Genomic DNA, 11,825 nt, shown 5'->3' on the forward strand with positions numbered 1-11,825 from the left:
TTTTTTTAATTTTTTTATACATTTTTTATAATCATTTTAATTATTATTTCATTATAATTTTATAAGTATTTTATTTTCTCATTTCAATTTTTTTATTTTTTATTTGTTCTATAATTATTAATGACATTATACTTATTATTTTAATTATATATTTTTTTATTTATTGTACAAATAATTTACTAGAAAGTCCTTAGTAGGGAAAATGCAGTTTTTTTTAATGATATTGTGCAGGGGCCTCCGTTCACAATTCTTTACAATTTTTTAATTTTTATTCTTTATTAAATTTTTTTTTACCCCAAATTTTTTGAGGGGTCCTGCTGTCATCAGTTATTGGTTGACTTCTACCACCATGGCCTTTCTTGGTCGGTAGTTGTGACATACCAGGGACGTTCAAAAAGTTTCCGCACTTAGATTTCTGTGAAGTCGGGAGGAGGAGGAGTAATTGGTGGTATCTTAGCGTGTCATGGTGACTACTGTGGTCCCTCAACATACGATGGTAATCCGTTCCAAATGGACCATCGTTTGTTGAAACCATCATATGTTGAGGGATCCGTGCAATGTAAAGTATAGGACAGTGGTCTACAACCTGAGGACCTCCAGATGTTGCAAAACTACAACACCCAGCAGTTGTAGTTTTGCAACATCTGGAGGTCCGCAGGTTGAAGACCACTGGTATTGGAGGTTATACTCACATGTCCCCGCCGGTCCGGACCGTCACCGCTGCCCGGGATGTCACCGTCCATCGCTGTCCCCGGGATGTCCCCGACTCTCCGGCAAGGCCTCTGCTTCCCCGTCATCCGCGCTCTCCGTCTCCGCCATCACGTCGCTACGCACGCCGCTCCTATTGGATGACGGGACGGCGTGCGCAGCGACGTGATGACGACGATGGAGAGCGCCGGCGATGCAGGGGATCCCGAAGAGGACGCGCCGGAGCCCCGAGGACATGTAAGTGATAGTCAGCGGACCACACGGGGCACCGTAAACGGCTATCCGGTGGCAGCTGAAGCAGTCTGCGCTGCCGGATAGCCGTTTATGTCGCATGTTGGGGCCATCGTAGGTCTGGGGGGGGGGGGTTGTTATGTGCTGTCACTGTACTTAGGAAAGTATTGTCATTTGGTATGAAATTGTTTTAAGAAAAAGTGCGGGAACTTTTTGAATCTCTCGTAAGTTACAAAGTGCCTGAGCTTTTTGTGTAGAATCATTTTGTATAGGAGGCTGAAACAAAGGGTCCAGAGATGGACGTGCGCCCCCCCAGCTTAGATGTAGGGTTCAGCAACTTATTTGAGGTCATGTGACTAATTATCTCTGTAGATTGACGCGAAGGAGCAGCAACTTAAAGAGGCCAAGAAGGAGCTGAAGAAAGCGAAAGCGGACTACAAAGCGTACAAGAACGACAAGAACAAGAAGTAAGGACTGATGTCATTGTCTCTGTCCCGGGCTCTGTGTGTCGGTCGTGGCGTAAGAACCAGAGTCCTCTGCACTCGAATATGCCGCTTTCTTAAATAAGTAGCAGATTTATGTAGAATAATAAGATGGCCATACAAGTAAGATAGATGCTTGTCCTGCGGACGTGTCTCCTGATCCTTATATACATGCTCTGCCTAGTGTTCATGTGTTAGGAATAGACAGGAGAGGTCAGCCGCTGCCAGACTCCACTGACGGCAGCCTGTCTCCCTGAGAACAAAATGATCAGGTGGTTGAAGTTTTTTCTGCCCAACCCCCATCTCCCCTGATGTTATCTGCTGGGGAAGAGTTGGTTGGCCCCCATAACACATTAGGTAGCTGGCCCCCAGTTTTATGGTTTACATGTAGGTGAAATTTGCAGTCCCGGAACACCCTGTTACACCTGCCCCCTACCATGCAGCACCCATCCCCACCAGTCCCACATCGATGGTGTCTGGTCCATCAATAAAACTGATAAGAACAGATACTACACTTGATCTTAGCCAAAAGGCCGAGAAGCGCTGCAGGCACAACACGGTGTAGTGCGTGGATGGAGAGTAATAGTTCTCCCGAGGTCCTCTGGTATCATCAGCTGTGTCGGTCTAGGCAATGGAGAAGAGTGGTCCCAAAAGAAAGCTGCTCCAGCGGTTTCCAGGGTGGAAAATTGTGGATGGTATCCGTGGCCCCTTGAGGGTATGTTGCAATGTAACAAGTTTATTTATTATTTATTTGTTTATTCAAATAAAATGAACAATTGCATAAAAAAAAAAAAAAAATTATAAAGTTGAAAACAAAATGAAATGAATTAAAATTAATTTAAAGGGGTACTACCGTGCTGACAACTTATCTAAAGGATAGGGAATAAGTTGCCTGATCGTGTGGGGTCCGGCCACTGGGGACCCCCGCGATCTCGCACGCAGCACCCCGCTCTAATCAGGCCCCTGAGCGAACATCACTCCAGGTCTGATGACTGCCGATCACGGGGCCGGAGTATCGTGATGTCACGGCTCCGCCCCATGTGACGTCACGCTCCGCCCCCATGTGACACCACACCCCACCCCCTCAATGTAAGTCTATGGCAGGGGGCGAGACAGCTGTCTCGCTCCTGCCATAGACTTGCATTGAGGGGGCGGAGCTGTGACGTCACTATCACCGGCCCCGTGATCGGCAGTCATCAGACCCGGAGTGATGTTCGCTCAGGGGAGTGATGTTCGCTCAGGGGCCTGATGAGAGCAGGGTGCTGCGTGCGAGATCGCAGGGGTCCCCAGCGGCCAGACCCCACACAATCAGGCAACTTATCCCCTATCCTTTATATAGGGGATAAGTTGTCGGCACGGTAGTACCCCTTTAAATGGATATAATTGAGCAACGTGTTTAACAGGGTGACCCCCCCCCCCCCCCCCCGCTTCGTCAGGCTGATACCATCCACAATTTTCCACCCTAGAAACTGCGGGAGCAGCTTCCTTTTAGAACCACTCTTCTCCAGAGAGAGATATCTGCCATGCAATGAACAATGGATACTGAAGACTGGAACAAAAAGACAAGAAAAAAAAACCCGCCATAAAACCAGAAGACTTCCTGCCATGCAAGTTGCCACCAGTTTGGCAGGAAGTCTTCTGTTTTTATGGCGGTTTTTTCCCTGTCTTTTTGTTCCAGTCTCCATTGTCTCCTCTTTGCATGGCCGATACATTTCACCATGTAGCACAGAGAAATTTAGGTCTATTCTGCTATATGTTCAATAAACTTGTTGTTTTTACATAATTTGGTTCTTTTGTTGTTATCCTATTACTTGGTAAAATGTAATGTGCCAGTTAAAAGAACAAATAAATAAGCCTAATACAACTGTATAGGGAAAAGAAGAAAAGCGTTATGGGGTATTTGAAGGTGAGGCGTTAGGAAAACATAAGCCACAAATCAAAATTTTGGGTGGGGTTGGGAAGGGGTCAAAGGGGTTATCCAGGAAAAAACTTTTTTTTATATATATATATATATATATATCAACTGGCTCCAGAAAGTTAGACAGAAAAGAACAACCTAAACTTCAGAAGCTCATAAGTACTGAAAGGATTAAGATCTTTTAATAGAAGTAATTTACAAATCTGTTTAAGTGCTCTCTGATGACACGTGTCTCGGGAAATGCCCAGTTTAGAAGAGGTTTGCTATGGGGATTTGCTTCTAAACTGGTGTCATCACAGAGCACTTAGACAGAAAAGAACAACCTTAACTGCAGAAGCCCATAAGTACTGAAAGGATTAAGATTTTTTAATAGAAGTAATTTACAAATCTGTTAAACTTTCTGGAGCCAGTTGATATATATAAAGTTTTTCTCCTGGAATACCCTTTTAACACGTGTAAAATATTTGCTGCTGACTAATGTATTTCCAGGGAGATGGAGAAGAAGAAGAAGCAGGTGGAGCGGCTGGAGGAGCAGCTCATGAAACTGAAGCTTCAGGCCACCGACAAAGAGGAGAACAAGCAGATCGCTCTGGGCACGTCCAAACTAAACTATCTGGACCCCCGGATCAGCGTGGCCTGGTGAGTCCTCCGCTCCTGCACTGCTGCTATATATATATACTTTAAAATTAAAAACCTGCAGTACCTATTGCTACCAGTAGGGGCAGTCTCTATGCAGCTTTTCTTCATACCAGTGTTTCCCAACCAGTGGGCCTTCAGCTGTTGCAAAACTACAACTCCCAGCATGCCCAGACAGCCTTTGGCAACACCTGGCGGCCCATTATATAATATATAAATATAATGTGTGTTCGTGCTTATATATAAATATATATATGTGTGTGTGTGTGTGTGTATATATAATATATCACACACATATTTTATATTAGAATTATTATTTATCCAGTTTTTAATTGTGACATAATCCCGGATGAACTCCACTATATCTATCTGTATAAATATGTGTGTGTTAAATTTTACATATATATAATGTGTGTAAATTAAGATTTTAATATCTGTTACTTTTATTCATGGATAGATTACTTAGAATAAAAATACATACAAATAATAAATTATTAATATAACCATATATTAATGTACCTGATGAAGGGGCTGGAGTGGCCTAGAAACGTGCTTTACGTTTATAGCATAATTTTTATCCACTTGTCCCTTGTGCTGTCCTTGATATGCACCCAGATATCCCTAGGAGGTTGTTTGGACAAGATTTGTTACATGATGTGATGTCACTGCAGTAAGCGGCCCCCTCATTTCTGCTGATTAAATGTAGCAGGTGTATGGACCCCCCCTCCCACCAGTCACTTGATGCCTCTGACATACTCCGCGTTCCTTCTGCTGCAGGTGTAAGAAGTTCGGCGTGCCCATTGAGAAGATTTACAACAAGACGCAGAGAGAGAAGTTCGCCTGGGCCATCGACATGACCAATGAGGACTTCGAGTTTTAACATCTGCAGGAAGGGATCTGACCCCTGACCTCCTGACCTTTGCTCCAGCATCTCCGGTGTCCTTTACAGACCCAAGAACTGACGTATGAATGTAAGAAACGCAATATTACAGAGCAGTTTCCCTCAAGAGCAGTGTTCCCCCACCAGGGTGCCTGCAGCTGTTGCAAAACTACAACTCCCAGCATGCCCGGACAGCCTTTGGCTGTCCGGGCATGCTGGGAGTTGTTGTTTGTGCAACAGCTGGAGGCACCCTAATTGGGAAACACTGCTCTAAAGCCAAGTCCCCAGAATAAATATCTTATATCTCCCCCACTAGCTGCCACCCAGCTTTCCTAGACACCAGACTGGCAAATCTGCCTATAGTCTTACATCTCCAGCTTTGCATTATTCCTGCATACCTAGGATTTGCTGTTTTTAGTTGGCTGGAATAGCTGGGGTGTTGCCCACCCACATGGGAGTTCTAAAGACTGCCATCTTGGATGTCACCCAGCTTTCCTAGAAATAGCGAAGAGGATGACATAGAGGTTAAAGGGTTAATCCATGAATTAAAAAAAAAAAAAAAAAAGCATCTTATCTCTTTTAAAAAAACAAAAAAAACAGCACCTCATCAGGTTGTCTGCGGTATTGCAGCTCCGTTTCATTGAAGTGAATAGAGCCAAGTTGTAATACCGCACACAGCCTGAGGGCAGGGGTGGCGCTGTTTTTGAAAGAAATGAGCTTTTGTTTTCTATTCCTGGATAACCCCCTTTAAATTCTGGGGATTGTTTGACTTTATAATTAGAACGGTCCGGAATCTCAGGGATTATTGGGTCATTTTCTTTTGTTTTCTTGTATTTATATAATACAGAAGTTTAAAAAAAAAAAAGCTAAAAAATCTTTGTTTGTTACGCAGGTGAAATGTTATGTTTTGTGTGCAGAAAGCCGTCCCTTTAATTTATTTCAGTCTAATTTATTTTGTTACTTTTCATATGACGAAGGCCGAACGGAAATAAAGCGAATATATTTGTGTAACTTTTGTTGCATTTGCCTTTGTGCTGCCATCCTGTCTTCCTGTTCTAGGAGTCCTATATATGGTCCCCCCAGTAGGACTGGGCGATTGTATGGGATATTCTTGATAAGTTCACCCTTTCACTGCCACATACTTTGAAGTTCTGCCAAAATTCTATTTAGGCTCCTCCCCATGGGCAGCGGCTCCTCCACCTCTCATGGCAGCCGGTGATGTCTGTTCCTATGGCCGAGACCATACTGGTTACAACTCCATCACTGACTTGATTTCAGAATGCTGCCTAAATTTATCAGAAAGTGAGGGGGTGGGGTCTCATCACTACAGTGCGCATATATATATATATATATATATATATATATATAATTAATATAAGTAATTTCTAAAGACTTGTCTATATAGGCCACTTTACATGCAGTGGTCATTAAAGGGGCACTCTAAGGAACTAAACCCATTGCCCGTCCTTTCCCTCTCAACCTTTTCTAATTGTCTAGGTATCATTCATTAGCTATAGAGAGAGGTTTCCTCATTTTAGTTGTCATTATCATGTATGAAGTGAGGGAATGACATTATGCAGCCATCCACTCTGTCTAAATCCCTCTCTGAAAGCAGCCCCCACACTGCACTGATGGGTCATGCTCTCTTCACTGCTGAGAACTGGCATGTATCTGCAGCTTTAGCCAATCAGACACTGAACCTCTCTCTGCTGCTAAGAGCAGGAGGGTGGGGGCTGCTCACAAAGCAGAGCTGCAGTGATTGCTGGGAGATGTAGACAAGGGGAGGATAGCAAAGAATATCAAGCAGCCAGACAAGAGGGAGGATGGTTTACAGGGAACATATCCAGGTAGTGTGGTGGCTTTGGAATAAATATATATATATATATATATATATATATATATATATATATATATATATGTATATGTGTGTATATATGTATGTATGTATATATATATATATATGTGTATATGTGTATATATGTATATATATGTGTATATATGTGTATATATATATGTGTATATATGTGTATATATATATATGTATATATATGTGTATATATATATGTGTATATATGTGTATATATATATATGTGTATATATGTGTATATGTGTATATATGTATATATATGTGTATATATGTGTATATATATATGTGTATATATGTGTATATATATATATGTGTATATATGTGTATATATATCTATATCTATATATGTGTATATATATATATGTGTATATATGTGTATATATATCTATATATATATCTGTATATATATCTATATATATATCTGTATATATATCTATCTTAATATAAAAAATGTAATCTATATAGATATATATATAATTATATAAAATTAAATGATAGAGATATAGATATATATATATAAATTTTTTTTTTTTCTCCTTCCTGGAGTACCCCTTTTTAATTTAATTTGTAAATAAAAAAATTTAATTTTTTTTTAAAATTAGTTTTTAATTCTTATTTTTAATTACACAAAATTACAACGCATTGCTTGATAAAACACGCAAACCTATACCCCCTCAGAGCTGTTCTAGAAACCTGCTTTACAAAGTGAGAAATAAGTTTTGGCGGACTATTTATTTCTCGCACATGTCCACCAAAAAAACCCGCAACAAAAGTGTCTGTAAAAATGACATAGAAAAGAACAAGTGATAAATCTCCCCCCAGGAGTCTCTTGTGTTATTACTGAGGATTGTTTCTGGGAAATCATTGAAAGGGTCTGAATACTTTCCGAACGCATTGCATATCCCCTCCCCGCCTCTGTAGCTGCTCAACAAGTTTCACGAGCTCCTGTCTCCATATTCACATGACACAGGATTGGCTACGTCCAGGGATGTCTCATCCTCTTCACCTTTTAAAGGGGTACTCCACCCCTAGACATCTTATCCCCTATACAAAGCGGCTGGACCCCCACGATCTTCAGCCTGGCACCCCGGCTTTCTGAATATTTATGTTCAGAGCCGCTTTGGGCATCCATGGTCTAAGCCATCACACCCCCTCCATTCATGTCTATGGGAGGGGGCGTGACGGTACGTCACGCCCCCTCCCATAGACATGAATGGAGGAGGGTGTGACGGCTTAGACCATGGATGCCCAAAGCGGCTTTCTGAACCTATATGTTCAGAAAGCCGGGGTGCCAGGCCTGAGGTTGTGGGGTCTCAGTTGCCAGACACCAACCGGGAAGTCTCCGGCCCCCGAAGGGATCCCTATAGAAGTGTATAGAGGTATAAAGATCAGATAAGTCCAGTGTTGCTTCAAACTTGGGGTAGGATCGCTCGTGTGTTAAAGGGGTACTCTGGCGGAAAACTTTTTTTTTTTTTTTTAAATGATCTGGTGCCAGAAAGTTAAACCGATTTGTAAATTACTTCTATTAAAAAAAAAATATTTACCCTTCCAGTACTTAGTAGCAGCTGTATGCTACAGAGGAAATTCTTTTCTTTTAGAATTTCTTTATTTGTCTACAGTGCTCTCTGCTGACACCTCTGTCCGTGTCAGGAACTGTCCAGAGCAGCATAGGTTTGCTATGGGGATTTTCTCCTGCTCTGGACAGTTCCTGATAACGGGCATCAGGTGTCAGCAGAGAGCACTGTGGACAAGACAAAAAAGAAATTCAAAAAATAAATTAATTTCCTTTTGTAGCATACAGCTGCTTATAAGTACTAGAAGTAATTTACAAATCTGTTTAACTTTCTGGCACCAGTTGATTTAAAAAAAAAAAAAAAAATTTCCACCAGAGTACCCCTTTAAGTTGCGTATTTTGCTACACATTGCCTTCATTGGTGTGACCTACCCTTATACTGATGGTTACACCCAGGTGCGTAGGTATAGGGGGTGTAGAGGTAGCAGTTGCACGGTGGCCTTGGTGCCCCCAAATCTGCACCATAGGAGACCACTATTAGGATACGTTCACACGAGCGGATTTGCAGCGTATTATACGCTGTGGATCCGCTGGTGAAGGCCCGCTCTATGCTGTCTTTACATGTGCCTGCTCGTAGTGGCAATACACCGCGACCAGTAGACACCCTGCAGCGATGTGCGCAGCGTACTCGCACATCGCGGCCACCCTCCCTGCTCTGAGCTAGGCAGAGAGCTCCCGTGATGTGCGACTATACTGCGACTTGCACCTCAGTGTGTCTGCTCGTAGCGGCGTATTTCCACTACGAGCAGGCACATGTAAAGACAGCATAGAGCGGGCCTTCACCAGTGGATCCGCAGCGAAATACGCTGCCAAAATCCGCTCGTGTGAACGTACCCATAGACTATTAAAACTAGCACATGGGGGCCCTGTTGCAGAATTTGCATCGGCGCCTTCTCTCTAGAGCAGTGTTTGCCTTTGGCTGTATGGGCATGCTGGAAGTTGTAGTTTTGCAACAGCTGAAGGCCCCTTTGTAGGAAGATGCTGCTCTAGATGCAGAGGAGGCCTCCTTATCATGGTTTCAGTCCTAGGTATAGAAAGATCTCTGGATCCTTAGTTTTACATTAGTCGCCCTTCCTCATCAGATTGGACTTGTGGGGTCCTCCATAGTCTCTGCCCCAGATGAATGGTCCCGCTCGCTGTACATTGATGTTAGGGAATCATAGGCATGAAGATCTGTTTGTTGTGAAGATTTGGTATTTAATGTTCTTTGTCAAGTTTGTGTGTGATGAGCATTCATATGTAACCAAGACAACGGCCGGACAAAGACTCTGCCGGACCGGAAAGTCCAGAAAGTCACCGGACAAGTTACTAACAACCATGGTCCCTCCTGGAGACCAACAATGGAGAAACTAGAGCGAGAGGGAAACATGAGGGAGGAGGAACGGAGATCTGAACCACATTCTAAGTAGACAATGAGAAATATTATGTTAGTAAAATGAGAGATGACCTGAATAAAGGAAGGGAAAACTGTGGAACACTTGAAATCAGAGTCAGAATTATAATTACAGCCGAAATCAGAGTCAGAATTATAATTACAGCCAAAATCAGAGTCAGAATTATAATTACAGCCAAAATCAGAGTCAGAATTATAATTACAGCCAAAATCAGAGTCAGAATTATAATCACAGCCAAAATCAGAGTCAGAATTATAATCACAGCCGAAATCAGAGTCAGAATTATAATCACAGCCGAAATCGGAGTCAGAATTATAATCACAGCCGAAATCAGAGTCAGAATTATAATCACAGCCGAAATCGGAGTCAGAATTATAAGCACACCGGGGAGATTTATCTAAATCTGTGCAAAGAAATGGTTGCTATGGGCAACTGGGCAACTTTTCCTTTGCACAGGGTTTGATAAATCTCCCCCGGTGTGATTATAATTCTGACTCTAATTTTTGGTGTGATTAAAATGCTGACTGATTTCAGCTGTGATTTCTACTTCTGACTGATTTCGGAGACTGTGCAAAGCTAAAGTTAAAGCTAAGTCAGAATTATAATCGCACCTGAAATCAGCGTCAGATTGATGAGAAATCCATCAGGAGAAATCATCATCATTACAAGGGCAAATACATTTTACTCAAACACCCTGTGCCAAAATTTCCACGATTTTCTGCCAGTCATTATTTATAACATTTTTTCACGGTCCTGCTCTGGTTTTTCAAATCTTTTACAGAAAAGTTAAGATTTAAAAAAAATAAATAAATGACATGTTGGTGATTCCTGAAGTTTTCTGCCATGTGGAAATCACGAATGTTAATATGAGGGAGAACTCCTATCCCCACTATAAAAAGGGGGAAAAAGATTAAATGAGGCATTAATGTAATTCGGTAGTGTGTACGGCCTCCACATGACTGTATGAATCTATGACAAGGATAGAAAGAGATAAATATTTAGATAAAGGATAGCCAGATATGAGAATAATAGATATTATAGACATTTATAGATAAAGGATAGCCAGATATGAGAATGATAGATATTATATACATTCATAGATAGAGGATAGCCAGATATGAGAATGATAGATATTATAGACATTCATAGATAAAGGATAGCCAGATATGAGAATGATAGATATTATAGACATTCATAGATAAAGGATAGCCAGATATGAGAATGATAGATATTATATACATTTATAGATAGAGGATAGCCAGATATGAGAATGATAGATATTACATACATTCATAGATAGAGGATAGCCAGATATGGGAATGATAGATATTACATACATTTATAGATAAAGGATAGCCAGATATGAGAATGATAGATATTATATACATTCATAGATTAAGGATAGCCAGATATGAGAATGATAGATATTATATACATTCATAGATATAGGATAGCCAGATATGAGAATGATAGATATTATAGACATTTATAGATAAAGGATAGCCAGATATGAGAATAATAGATATTATAGACATTCATAGATAAAGGATATCCAGATATGAGAATGATAGATATTATATACATTTATAGATAAAGGATAGCCAGATATGAGAATGATGATATAGACATTTATAGATAAAGGATAGCCATATATGAGAATGATAGATATTATATACATTTATAGATAAAGGATAGCCAGATATGAGAATGATAGATATTATAGACATTCATAGATAAAGGATAGCCAGATATGAGAATGATAGATATCATATACATTTATATATAAAGGATAACCAGATATGAGAATGATAGATATTATATACATTTATAGATAGAGGATAGCCAGATATGAGAATGATAGATATTACCGTATATACATTCATAGATAAAGGATAGCCATATATGAGAATGATAGATATTATATACATTTATAGATAAAGGATAGCCAGATATGAGAATGATAGATATTATATACATTCATAGATAAAGGATAGCCAGATATGAGAATGATAGATATTATATACATTTATAGATAGAGGATAGCCAGATATGAGAATGATAGATATTACCGTATATACATTCATAGATAAAGGATAGCCATATATGAGAATGATAGATATTATATACATTTATAGA

General features: G+C 40.5%; 1 protein-coding gene, 1 long non-coding RNA gene and 1 pseudogene across 5 annotated transcripts in view; 1 reads left to right on the top strand and 2 right to left on the bottom strand.

Annotated features, from left to right (window-relative positions):
* Nucleotides 1-5,036, top strand: part of TOP1MT (DNA topoisomerase I mitochondrial) — a 98,497-nt gene extending 93,461 nt beyond the window's left edge. For all 4 annotated transcript variants that reach the window (XM_056522906.1, XM_056522904.1, XM_056522905.1 and 1 more), the window contains 3 exons: nt 1,312-1,406; nt 3,829-3,978; nt 4,753-5,036. In XM_056522906.1, coding sequence (XP_056378881.1) covers nt 1,312-1,406; nt 3,829-3,978; nt 4,753-4,855 — 348 coding nt within the window. In that variant the 3' untranslated portion in view covers nt 4,856-5,036. The remainder of the gene's footprint in view (nt 1-1,311; nt 1,407-3,828; nt 3,979-4,752) is intronic.
* Nucleotides 1-11,825, bottom strand: part of LOC130274501 (uncharacterized) — a 48,280-nt gene that overhangs the window by 7,582 nt on the left and 28,873 nt on the right. The window lies entirely within an intron of this gene.
* LOC130274620 (U2 spliceosomal RNA) lies at nt 1,891-1,966 on the bottom strand (annotated as a pseudogene).

This window comes from Hyla sarda, chromosome 5, assembly GCF_029499605.1.
Source record: "Hyla sarda isolate aHylSar1 chromosome 5, aHylSar1.hap1, whole genome shotgun sequence".
NCBI classification, from domain to species: Eukaryota; Metazoa; Chordata; class Amphibia; order Anura; family Hylidae; genus Hyla; species Hyla sarda.